Below are 13,324 nucleotides of genomic sequence, written 5' to 3' on the forward strand. Positions count from 1 at the left end.
AAGAAATATTTTGCATATTTGCATATGTGTTTACATATACTTATGTACACACACAGTCTTGGCAGCTCCAAGTTTCTAAAGGCAGAAAATTGGTATATTGGTATTGTGAAACCTTTTCTATAGTGCTTTGAAGAGCTACACATGCACAGAAATGAGATGAAAAGACGGGCTCTTTACAATATGTTTGTACAGCACCCAACACTGTAGGGTTCTTAACAAATGTCTAAAACCTAAGAACTACAAGGATTTTTTTTTTTTGGGGGGGAGAACATGAGAACATGTATCTTTCCCATGTCAGATTTGTCACAGAAAATAAAAGTAAAATAAAAAACTGAATCCTGAAGGAAATGATCTCTGAATGTTTTATAAAGACATATAAATTGTATAAAAGCTTTTATATACCTTTAGGACATCCGAGAAACTAAAAGGAAGAAAACCTGAAGCAATTATTGCTATATTTTCATGTGGTCCATCCATTTGTATATATCATCAAAGGATGTCTCAAATTTCATTCAAAATTATAATAATAACTGTCATCATCATCAACATCTTCACAAATTATTGACAGTAATTCAAATGTCAATATATATATGCTCACAATATCCTAGCTCAGATAAGATTAATAACCTAGAAAGGCATACCATATATTTATTATTGGTCTATTGTTCTTAAAGTCAAGACACTGGGACAGCTTATAATAGTTTTTCAACCCAGTTAAACACATTTAACTCTAAATTCATTTAAGGATCTTGTTTATTTCAGTCATGTCTGGAGGCTTGTATACCTGGAAAGTGGTTTTAAATCAAATTTAATTACTTTCAGTGGATGCACATTTTGAGCACGGATGAATTTTGGACAGAGAAAGAGAAGTGGATAGCAGGGCTGAGGGGAGGGAGGACTAGCAGGAAGAAGAGCATGCGTTAAAGGGGGCCAAGAGGTCCAAGCAGCCCATTGTGGGGCAGGGTCATGCCAGACTATGCTTGCATCTGGATTTTGTTATTTAGAAAAGCAACTACACCTGTTTCCCATTTATGCAGCAGTTGGGCTCCAAAGTTGGCTGCTACCGTTCTGAATCCAGGAGTCAGATGCCAGGTGCTGGCTTTTGCAGCTCTGTTGCACCAGGATTTAGCTTGGTTTATTATATGCTGTAGTGGTTCTAGTTAGAGGCAGCTCTGCTTTCTTATTCTGTTTCCCTCCACTCCTCTTGCCTGCCTGCCCCTTCCATCCCCCCACATGTTCTTAGTCCAGAATGGGAGACAGACATGTAAATTGGGTAAAATCCAGAAGTATCTCAGTAGAGTCAGCTCTTTCCCAGACAAGAAGAAAGGTTAAGAGGAGAAGAGAAATATATTTGCAAAGTGAGGGCTTAGGGTTTTATGTCGGGGTGGCTGGTGGGGAGAATCAGGGAGGAGGGACAGGGAGAACGCATCAGGAGTTTTCGTGATTCAAATCCACTAAGTGTATCACGTCAGTCATAGGAGAAAACTGCCTTGCAGTTGGAGCCAAGGCATCTGGACCATCTGAGCTGGCATCTCCTTCACATCATTGTAGTCTGTCCAGCTGATAGATAAATAAGCAGATAGATAGATCTTACCCCAGCAAAACAGACACACCCGTGTATTACACAAGATGCATTGAATCACAGACATTAGCGTTCCCCTGTCTGTGTCCGACAGAGGGTGGGAGCTCATATCCTGCAGCACAGCAGTTAAAATAATCAATGAGTGAGTGTTCAATCCCCAGAAAGATGGGGGGGGGGAGAGAAGGGACGAAGAGAGGGAGGGTGTGGTAGTTGGGAGGGGGGGGATGGGAAGTGGGAAACGTGCTGATTTCAGCCCTGTAGCGTCAGGATTGCGTCAATTTGGGTTTCAGCCACGTCTTCAGTCTCAGGGCAGAGCTACACAGAAGAGCCAAAACAGGAAGGAGGTTGCATATCAGTGTGCAAAGGGGAGGACCGAAGCTTCCCCTCCCCTCGCTCCTCCAGCCCCCTCGCATCCTCCTCCTCCACCTTCCCCACCGCTCGTGTCTCCAGGTTTTGTTTTCCGTTGTTTTTTTTATTTTTTTATTTTTTTATTTTTTTTAAACCACGTTCGAAAAGCCGGCTGCCCGAGTGGTTTGAGAGACGGAGACAGCTTCGGAGCTCCGGGCAGGTCTCTGGACACCGGGGGGGAGGCTCCTGTTCCCAGTCAGAAAGCTCCAGCACCGCGGGCCGCATCCCCAACACCGCGGACAGAATCCCCAGGTCCGGGGACAGCATCCCCTGCACAGCGGACAGCATCCCCAGCACCGCGGGCAGCGCACGCCGCCAACATGGCTCCGATCGCGGCCAGCCGCCAGCACTTCGGTAAGCGCATCCCCGTCCCGGCAGAGGGGCTGAAGGCTGCTGGGGGCTGCTCCCTTCCCCAGGAGAAGAGCATGCAGGCAGGCTCTGCTGAGCCACCCCGGCGCCTCCCAGCACGCGGCGTGTTGGGAGGAACCTGATTTCCCCTAGTTCTGTTCGATTCCAGAAGTTGGGTGAATTTGCTTTCTTTCCCTTTTATCCCTCTCTCTTCCTTTCCCCCTACCTGTTCCCTGCGGTAAATCACTGGGAGAGATGGAGAGGTTTGACTAGGTGCGTTTTTGGATGACGGAGGTTTGAGGTTGTTTTCTCTGTCTCGGTTAAAGTAGCACGGCTTCGGAGTTAAATGATGTAAACGCATCTTGTGCCACAGAGAAAATCTTTGTCATTCTTGGAATAATTGTCATTCCTTTTTACTTGTCATAGAGGAAGACTTGTCAACCGTTAGTTAAAGTGAAATGTAGTCCTGTAAAGAACATTGCTAGGAGGATGAAAATACAGGATTCCAGTGTTTTTGGCTAAACAGCTTTGTCGTGATTAATCTGTGTTCACTGAGAATAGCAATGATAACAATGAACTTTTCAGTTGTGTCATTTCTACACATTGAATAACTGTGATACTGGAAGTTTCAGAAAAAGTCATAACGTGCACTTATGAAATAGGTAACTAAACAGCTTTACTCAGAAAAGCTGTGAGTAGAAATGTTTCTGAACTCTGCTTTACAAATATTGACTCTAGCCTGGATGTTATTTGCTTTAGCAATGGTTTAATTCAAGGACCATTCCACTGACTTAAGTGAGGTGACTCCAGATTTGCATCACATAACTGAAACAATAATTTCTCCCAGGATCAATAAGTGATGTTTCCTATTGATACACTGCCTTGAATACTAACTAACTGATTTACATTATGACAACAGCAAGAAATTCAGGTTGTAATATAATTAGCTGTAGATATAAAAACATTTTAGTTACCGTTACATCTTCTTTCCTGCCTACCCCACCCACTTGATGTTTCTAACTATGCTTGTGACATCATCCTCATCTAATTGCTTATTTAAGGCAGTTAATTAATATTTTAAATAATAAATTGATTCTACAACTGCTTTCAGTATTTGTAGAATAAAAATATAGCATAATTTCCATTACTATAAAAATTTTAATTGTCATCTCATGAAAAAGTATTGAAAATGTGCAAATCTTTCTTAAAAGCTATTTAAAGTATTCTAATTAATTTTCAGTTACTCCTTGCTTTCTACTTTTATACCATGTACATTTACATTTCTGCAGCCCAGAGGATTCTTGAAACTCAGAGCCACGTGCTTAACTTAGAAAAAATACTTTTTGATTATGTATATATTTTTCAGTCATCTCATTAAATTCTTATAATTAAGTATGTAGATTGATATGGTTTGTAGGCAAAGGTGAAGTGGCATGAGCCTTGTCAGAAGCAATTAATACCCAGGCCTGATTCCTTCTGTGCTGCAACATTATGTCCTACTTTGTTGTGATGGTATTGCAGTTTTTTTGACTCATCTCACTGAAAAGCAAAGTTATGGTGGTAGCACATCTATTTGTCCAGCTTTTACCTAGATTAACCTGATTTAGTAATTCATAGAGGGGGATAGTTTTGCTTCTCTCATCCAGGAGGATCTGCCAATTATTTGCTAGAGGAACCAGAATTGTTACACAATTGCCTTTATGCATCAACAGTATCATTCCATTAATATTCTACTGGTCTCCATTGTTGCAGAGAATAAATATTAAGCTCTTATTGTTACATTGTGGGAGGTTTAAACTCACTTAATAGTGTTAGTTATGGGCAAAATTGGATTTCTAATTAGTTGTGCTCATTTGCCCTTTCAATGCATGCTTGTGAAGGGCTAATGATACTCTATATGTAACTAATGTATCCACGTGACAATTGAGGTTGTAACGCTTGCTCAGTTTTCTCTTCATTCAGTATTTTAGTATAGGATTCATATTAAGCTAGAGGAGAATTGTGGTTTAATGTTTTTCTTATATACTCCTAAAAAGTAGTGATCCTTCCTGTAAACTCTCCATGGCTTTGATTCATAGTGTTTTAAATTCAAAGCTTAATGGGTATCAGTGATACACTTAAGCAATTTTTTCAGCTTTGGACTCACATGTAACTGCCCAGTGTCACATCCATCTGTATAATACACTTGGTATATAATTATCCTAAATTTTCTTAGTAGTCTTTTTCCTGCAAAGTATGGAAAATCCCATTGAAACTGAGTGTTATAATCTCCTATTAAACTCAGATTTTTTTCAAGAGATACCTCCAGGCAGTTATGGGATCAGACCATAAGAATGAGTTAACTGAGTGTACAAAGTGTTCTAGGAAGTGGTGTGAAAAGCAGATGATGTATCTATAAGTAACACGTATTTCAGAATCTGTACTACCTAACCAACAAAGCTACATAAATTCAAAGCTGAAACCTGAACTACTTTTACTCACTGACATATAAACACAGAAACTACACCTAGAGGGATGAGATAGTCGAGCTATTACTTATGATTATTGCTGTTAGGATGAGAACAGTATTTTCCTTCCAGACACCCAAAATATGGAAAAATACTAACATAGCAATTGTCTTTGTATGGGACTTCACATTCACGCCTGAAGGTGGCGAGCGATACGTACAATGCAAAGCACTTTTAGTCCATTGACTCTGCTGCTATTACCATCTTGTACCAGTTTGTTTTGCTAAATTCTTACTTTATTAAATATCACACAGAGTCCAAGGCATTGCTGCTGATGTGCTTGTTGCTGTTTATTTAATTTGCAGATGAAATTCCTACAGTGGTTGGGATCTTCAGTGCGTTTGGCCTTGTCTTCTCTGTCTCCCTTTTTGCTTGGATCTGCTGCCAGCGCAAATCTTCCAAATCCAACAAGACCCCTCCATATAAGTTTGTCCATGTTCTGAAGGGAGTTGATATTTATCCTGAGAATCTCAACAGTAAGAAGAAGGTTGGAGCAGATGATAAAAGTGAAGCAAAGAACAAATTGGCAATGCCTAAGAATTCTCTCCATCTAGACCTAGAGAAGAGAGATCTAAATGGCAATTTCCCCCAAACAACCTCTAAAATACAGAGCTCTCCAGATCTTGAAAATGTGTCTCCGAAACACTTTTCAGAAAGTAAGAAAGATTCAGTATCCCCTGATAGTTTAAAGTCCATCACATCCCTTTCATCTGAAGAAAAACAAGACAAGCTAGGAACACTCTTTTTCTCTTTAGAGTACAACTTTGAGAAAAAGGCATTTGTAGTGAACATCAAGGAAGCACGTGGGCTGCCAGCAATGGATGAACAGTCAATGACTTCTGATCCCTACATCAAAATGACAATCCTGCCTGAGAAAAAGCACAAGGTGAAAACCAGAGTGCTGAGAAAAACCTTAGATCCAGCTTTTGATGAGACTTTCACATTCTATGGGATCCCCTACAGCCAAATTCAAGACTTAGCACTTCACTTTATGATCTTGAGCTTTGACAGGTTTTCCAGAGATGATGTCATTGGAGAAGTCCTCATCCCCCTTGAAGGAACTGAATTGTCAGAAGGAAGGATGCTAATGGACAGAGAGATCATCAAAAGAAATGTTAGAGTAACATATTTCTTATTTAAAATTTAGAAGTGTTGTACTAGTTTTAGCTATGATTCTTGTGCAATGCTGCTAGCATATTGGAAAGAGAAGGGTACAAGTTTACCATGTAAGCTACTGAGATGTTTCCATAACGGCAGCATAAGGAGGTAGCTATACAAATGAAATAAAAGAACATTACAGGAAAGAATGCAAAGATTTATACATTATTATTATTATTATTATTATTACTCCTCTTTTCTGTTTGAAATCATGTTTTATCAAAGTTTATTGAAATCAATGCAAATCTTTCACTTCATCTCCAGGGGTTGATAAGCAGGTTCTTAAAGAATACAGGTAGTCTTTATTGAAGGAATGGAACCTCTTTGAGACTCTACTGGTGGCACGTTCTTTCACTTCAGTGCTGTTACTACCTTTTGTTACTACCTGCTGTTACTACCTTTTCTCTCTTAACAACCATGGCAGAGGCTGTAGCACTTCTAAGGACAGTAAGGTATGAGGGAGATGCCAAAACCTCACCGAAGTCAATGACAAAGCATATTAACTTCACTACGCTAAAAATATGTAAAATAATTTTGTCTCATTTCAGAATGTAAAGACCACAGTCATAGCTGAACCACAGAAATGCACATGCCTCACACACACCGTCTTTTAATCTCTGCTAAGGAAGTGGACTGTATATTGACTTTCAATCTGATTGTTTTCAAAGAGCGAGCATGCTGACAAATCAAATAAATGTCTACCAGACACATACCTTTAACTAATATCATTATTTTGCAATTCTATCACTATGTTACAACTATAACTATGTCACTGATATTTTGTTGATAATTTACTGGGTTTTCTGGTATATAAGGTATTCTTTTTGCTTGCTTCCCTTGACTTCCTCCTTTCTGTGAACTAAATTACTCCTGCAAATTCAAATCTAATAATCATAGAGAAAGTCTTTGATCTCATCTTTATTCCATTTATATTATACTACGTTAGAAAGTGTCAGGGATGAGATTTCACTAATTGTTTTTGAATAGCTAATGGCTAAAAAGATTTTACGGAAGATTTTTTGTATATTACCTTTATTCTTTTTTTTTCAACATCGCTTTCACAGAAGTTTGTTTTTCTTAAAGTGTTTTTCTTTCACTGAGACTTTTTTCTTAGGATGTAGGATTTCATTTCTAATCTGTGAAGCTAATGATGTCATGTCAACCCATATTTTCATTTAGTTATTTATTTACTTATTTACTTTTGTTCAGTCTAATAGCTAACGATAAGAAGAGTTATGTAACTATAGTACAGGGAAATTATATTTGCTAGACAAAGCAGCATAGCTCCATAAATTATATACTTCTACACTAGTCTGGGATGCACAGTTATGTGACATTTTAGAAATCTTATTAGCTCTACTTTCAAGCATGGTCAATATAATTGCTCGTAAATAGTCTTATTTCTTTGTTTCTTTCTTTTTTTTTTCTTTCATTTCCTCAGAAATCATCTGGGCGTGGAGAATTACTGATCTCTCTCTGTTATCAGTCTATAACAAACACGCTAACTGTTGTTGTTTTAAAAGCCAGGCATCTACCTAAATCTGATGTGTCAGGATTATCAGGTAATGGTTTTACTAATGAATAAGGCCAAAGAATGTACAATAAACAGATAGAAGACAGTTGAAATGTGACATTTCAAAGATTAAAAATAGCCCAGAAATGTGTCTGTATTATTTGCAGCCTATTAATTTCATTCATATCTAGGTCAATGCTTTATTTTGCAGAGTATATATTTTAGAAATTTGTTCTTCAAACACATTAGAAAAAATATGACATCTGTTAGCACTGGAAGCCAATGAGTTTTGTCGTTGTCTTGAACAGAACCCATCTGACATAAGTATGGGATGTTGTTTGCAGATACTAAAAGCTTTTATTTATGACAAAAGATCAGTTTATTTATGACGATCAATACTGAGTGAGATCCTCATAGGGTATATTATGGTATATTTCAGCTTAGCATCCAAAAAGGCAACCAGTTGCATCTGTGCTGAATTTGGCCCACTGAGCATTAACATTTATTTGGCAAGGTGAAAAGGTGAACTATCCCACTGCTTGGGGTATACTAAAGCTTTTGCAGTCCCTTTTCCTGGTCTTGTGCCATTTTGCATTCAGTGAAACTTTCTTCGAAGTCAATACTAGAATTGCATTTAGATGCACGTTAATGCTAGATAATATAACATAAAATTTAAAATGCAATATACTAACCACCTGAGAATAAGACAAACACACAAGAAGAACAGTACACAGCAGAGGACTATACAAACTGTAGCACATCTGCTATTGATTCTGTGTAAGACTTAACTCTTTCAACACACAGGATTTTCTTGAAGGAAGGAGGAAGTAGCCTTTGGAGCTACTGAATCATAATTACTACAGCCGATAATACAGTCTTTCTACTTCTAACACCAAGAAATATTGGTGCTGAGGTCTCCTAGTAGTCTTAATAAAATCAGGAGGAACATTCCAGCCTTATCTATTAGCCAGAAATAACAGTCAGAAAAGTTCATTTAAAAAGAAATGAACAATGGCATGAAAGCGCTGATGGATACTGATTTTGATATTTTTAGTGCTTGTGTAGCATATTCTCATTCCAAAGCTAACGAACATTTTAATTATATAAAGCCATTTTTTTTAAATGTTTATTATGTGATAGATTATGAAAGTGAAGATGTATTCTATCATACCTTACTCCTGTCAAACCACTGTCAATCCAAGGAAACAAAAAAATTTTCATTATCTGACCATTTCAGTCTGATAGCTTTGGCATAGAATTTCTAAATATGGGTCAATTTTAATTTCACTTAAATTAAAAAAAAAAAGTTCAACTGTTCTTGATGTTTATTAGCTGACTGTTTGCATAGACTACTTCACTTGATAGAAAGGGATTTGCATTGCATCTCTGCACCATGAGATTTTGGAAACAGGTACATATTTGCACTGAAATACGTGTAAATATAAATGCAAAATAAATATACTTGAAATGGATGATTTCTGAAGTGTTCTTTAGAATTGCTCTGAAGAAGAAGTATAGCCACTGTTGAAGACAATAGTGAAGGAATCTTGCAACAGTTGAAAAATTCTGAGGATTGCAAACACTCAAAATTGTTTAACAGAGCTAAAATATGGATATTTTCTCTTCCCTTTTTCAATAGTACAGTACAGACATAAAGTCAAATACATATCCTATCAAGAAATGTAGCCTTACATTTAAAGTTTAATGTTAAATTTGTTCAATAAAAATTGGTGGGAGAAATTTAATCAAACTAATTGACTTTGAAAGATCCACAACTGAAATGAATTGCATCCATTCTCTCAGCGTGGGATTATTCTCCTGGTTTTGAGGCTTTGCTTTCCATGAGTCTTATTAACACTAATGATTATCCCCTACTTGTAAAATGTGTGAAAAGCAGATTTCTATTACATGTAAATATTTAGTGATATATATTTGTCTGAATTCATTACAATTTTATGTTCTTTCAGACCAGTTTTAGAGGCAGTAGAGATGTAAACATGAGGGTTAACAGACTACAGGGCAGGATTTATCTCATGGAGGAGTCACCAGAATTTGGTTAGATGAATTATGTCCTAAACTTTACTGACTGTCTTGATTACATATTTGGTGACCATAAAAGGAGCTTAGAGACTAATTCAGAAGCAAATACAAAAAAAAAACAAAACTGAATGAGACAAATCATCTTCAGTAATTTGAAACTAGCCCTCACTGGGACATAATTCTGTTGGTATATTACAAAGTTTACCATCAACTAGATCGAGGAATTTCTAAATGACGATTCAATAGCTTATCTGTGTTCTTTCTTTTCATTGCAGATCCTTATGTCAAAGTGAACCTGTACCATGGTAAGAAAAGAATTTCTAAAAAGAAAACCCATGTGAAGAAGTGTACCCCCAATGCAGTGTTCAATGAATTGTTTGTCTTTGACATTCCTTGTGAGGGCCTTGATGATATCAGCATTGAATTTTTGGTTTTAGATTCAGATAGAGGGTCAAGAAAAGAGGTCATTGGCCGGTTAACCTTGGGATATTCAGCAGAAGGAACAGGTGGAGAACACTGGAAGGAAATTTGTGAATATCCTAGGAGACAAATTGCCAAATGGCATATGTTGTGTAATGGTTAGCAGCTCAGAGAGGGGTTGGAACTTGAAAAACTATATATATTTCCATATGCAAGGAGCAGTTTTCTTTCTTTGCTATGTATAATTACAGGCTTGTAACTACAAGACTTTTTTTGTGGGGGTGGGGGAGTAAAAACTGGATTGAATTATCAAAATAGAAGGTAACTAAATTTTCAGAGTAAATAAAGGAATTTCTATTTCATTAGGCTTTAACTTAATTTGATTAAATTTATATTCTTCTGTAGTTTACATAGCCTAAAACTTCTGAAGCAGTATAAACTTCAATAAGGAAGTTTCTCTTTTTGATTGTTTCATTAAATGAAAAACAAAGAAAACAGTGAGACAGAATACAAAACCTTTTTCAGCCGTTTAGCTTCCTGAGCTGTGAGTTATATCATTACAGTCAATAAGACTACTCACAACATACAAAGTTTAATGCATTTTTTAACTTTTGCAGGATAGGAAAACAAACTGTCATTATAATTTATACAGTATTATGTTAGACAAACTACTTGAAAAGTGCGTTTCACTTAGCTGATATGCATTAATATCCATTACTGATTGTACTGAAAATTGGTGGTGGTAAGAAAAAGTTTTATAATTTCATGCTAGTGTGACATATGTATGCTTAAACTTAAATTGTGCCAGGCTAGGGGAATATAAAGTGTCAAAACCCAAGTATATAAACAAAGCATCTAGGCCTGTGAAATTTACTCTTGGTCACACTTCATACATTTTTAGGCTGTCAGAACTATAGCACAACTATAAGATTATTTCCTAAAGTTTGTACACTGATTTCTGATACAGAAGTTTGAAAATACTACTCCTATGTCATTTTTACATTATATGTAAAGAAGAATATGATGATGTTAGTTGTTAACTGAAGAATGATTTAAAAAGTGGAAAACAGTTTTCAGTATTTTTGCATATGTCATTTTGTCACATGTAATCCCACTAAAGTGAATGAAACTATTTGGGAATTAAGGTATTGCTCAGTGTGAGTAAAGGTAAGAGAATGGGCATGCCAGGAAAAAAAAAAGTGTTTTAGATGTTCAGTTATGCTCATTAAACAACAGATGCAGGTCTTATTCAAAACTGTTGGAGATTTGTTGACTTTTCCCTGTTCCCATATGGCCAAATTATGGTTGCAGTAAAGGACACTGAAATATGAAATATGCAAGTAGAGAAATAGTACTGGAAGAATTCTATTGAGGCTCTTTCAGGTTTTGTGTCAGTAATTTCTCCAGTTTTTGAGAATGTTTGATATGACAGTGTTTATAAAGTTCTGTAAAAATTCATTTTCAAAATAACATAAACATGCTTTCTATGATAACACTCAATGTAAAAAAATGCATATTGTATGTGTAAAGGAGAGGAATCTTTTTTGCTTATTTCTTTAGAAAGCTGATGAACTGCTCAAGGGCTAGAGTTTGCCAACCCAATTATATCAAGTAGATATAATTCAAAGACACTAGGTCAAAGAAAAGATGCCCACAGGCTTCAGTGGGGTTTGAAGTGGAATCACAGAGCAAAACTCTTCTTGTGAGACAACCCAGCACAATGGCACCATAGATAGGGGGAGACACTCTTTGATTTAATATTGTCTGGGAGAGTTTAAGGCAGTACCATGCGGCCAGAGCTGTTACTATTTCTAGTAAGGACATAAAAAACTTCATAATGAAAGTGATTGCACCAAATAGAGTGGTAGAGTGGGATTGCCTGCAATTAAAAAAAAAAAAGAAAGAAAGGAGGTTTTGTATATTGGCCCATGAATAACACATTATCTCTAAAAATCAGATGACAGGTGTCATCTGTCTCCAATGGACACAAATTCTGACATCAGGAGAAAAAAATCCACCCTTTAAAGTTAATGATGGGCTATGACCATTGTTCATTTTGCATCTAACAAGTTGCCATCAAAACTGTTTAAAAGTTTATATAGCAGCCTGAAGGTTAATATTTCTACCAGATAAATGGCAGTCATTGATGGGGGTAGGGGGTAGGAATGGGAAAGGGAAGCAAAGAAATTTTTATTAAATTGAAAAAACTGTAAATAGATTTTTTTTTCATTTAAAGCAATGTTTAGCTTGGAAAGTTGAGTAAAGAAGACTTGTAACACATCTGTAAACCAGACAAGGCAGGAGCGAATGTAGACCTGTCTTGAGATGAGAAATTCTGCTGTTTTATAAAGTATTCAATTCTCACTGTGAATATCTCGAACTCTGTTAAAGATACTGTATTGTATTAAACATGTAAAAAATGATGTTTGTCTAAGTAGTTTACAAAAACAATAACTCCTTGAATGGGAGGCTATCCATGTATGGAAATCTGTCATAACTAAATACCTGATTTGTTATGGTGTTGTAACTTAATAGAAACTGTTCGAGAGGAAGCATGGTGTATGAGATTTTGTAAGTTATTTGTGCTGGTTCTGTGTGTTGTGCCATGTGTGTAAGACAAGAATAAACTGCTGCTTTTGTTCATCCCATCCCAAAACAATTATCCCACCAATGTGTCTTTTCCAGAGACTTCTGCTATTATTTCTGCTCACAGTTTACTCTTTCATGCTTCTGTCAAAAAAAAAATAATAAAAAAATTGACCTAAAAAATCTTCCTCTTCTCACAGAGGTGGATCAGAGTTATTCTGCCAAATATTACCCAGGCTTATCACATATTCTTTATTCTCAGATTCTTGGTGTATTTGTCTTGAATTTTACTATACACTCAGGCTAGAACTTGAGGCATTGCCCGTGTTGGAAAAACTGAGTCCTACTAAATGAGGATGAATTCTAGAATAGTAGGTGAAAGAAGTAAAATGCAAGTCACATTATTGTTGGAATCCTGATGACATTCCATTTTGTTTTCCAGAAGTAAAAAATATCCCTTGGACAATCATGCTGTAACACTCTTACTTCCTTTATAGTCATGTCAGGCACCTTCTCATCAGATGAGATGGATAGAGAACACATTCCTTCAAATGTTATGTACAAATGCAAACTTTGTTACTGTCACCTCTAAGGTATTAGGGTATTTTACCAACACAAACCTAAATCAAGGGAATGGAAGGAGGTTGCACATGGGATACACATTGCCATTTAGTGACTCCCAGTGTAAACCTACAACTGCTTCCCTGGAATGGATCCCTGATCCTTGTCACATAAATTGATGTGTGAAAACTATGACAGGAT

At 36.7% G+C, this 13,324-nt stretch overlaps 1 protein-coding gene across 1 annotated transcript; it reads left to right on the forward strand.

Moving 5' to 3' along the window:
• The first annotated feature begins 1,823 nt into the window (after positions 1–1,823).
• Positions 1,824–13,113, forward strand: LOC121062422 (synaptotagmin-4-like). Its single transcript, XM_040542415.1, has 4 exons — positions 1,824–2,344; positions 5,151–5,965; positions 7,445–7,565; positions 9,832–13,113. Exons 1-4 carry the CDS (start codon positions 2,311–2,313, stop codon positions 10,137–10,139), a joined length of 1,278 nt encoding a protein of 425 aa, XP_040398349.1. The 5' UTR covers positions 1,824–2,310; the 3' UTR covers positions 10,140–13,113.
• The last annotated feature ends 211 nt before the right edge of the window (positions 13,114–13,324 follow it).

This window comes from Cygnus olor, chromosome W (assembly GCF_009769625.2).
Source record: "Cygnus olor isolate bCygOlo1 chromosome W, bCygOlo1.pri.v2, whole genome shotgun sequence".
Taxonomy (NCBI): Eukaryota; Metazoa; Chordata; class Aves; order Anseriformes; family Anatidae; genus Cygnus; species Cygnus olor.

What these genes read in the sequence shown, in the direction of transcription:
- LOC121062422 (XM_040542415.1), top strand. Translation starts at nt 2,311, where the DNA reads ATGGCTCCGATCGCGGCCAGCCGCCAGCACTTCG. An exon ending in GGCCAGCCGCCAGCACTTCG is followed by an intron (nt 2,345 to 5,150) that starts GTAAGCGCATCC and finishes TTTAATTTGCAG; the next exon opens with ATGAAATTCCTACAGTGGTT. An exon ending in TCATCAAAAGAAATGTTAGA is followed by an intron (nt 5,966 to 7,444) that starts GTAACATATTTC and finishes TCATTTCCTCAG; the next exon opens with AAATCATCTGGGCGTGGAGA.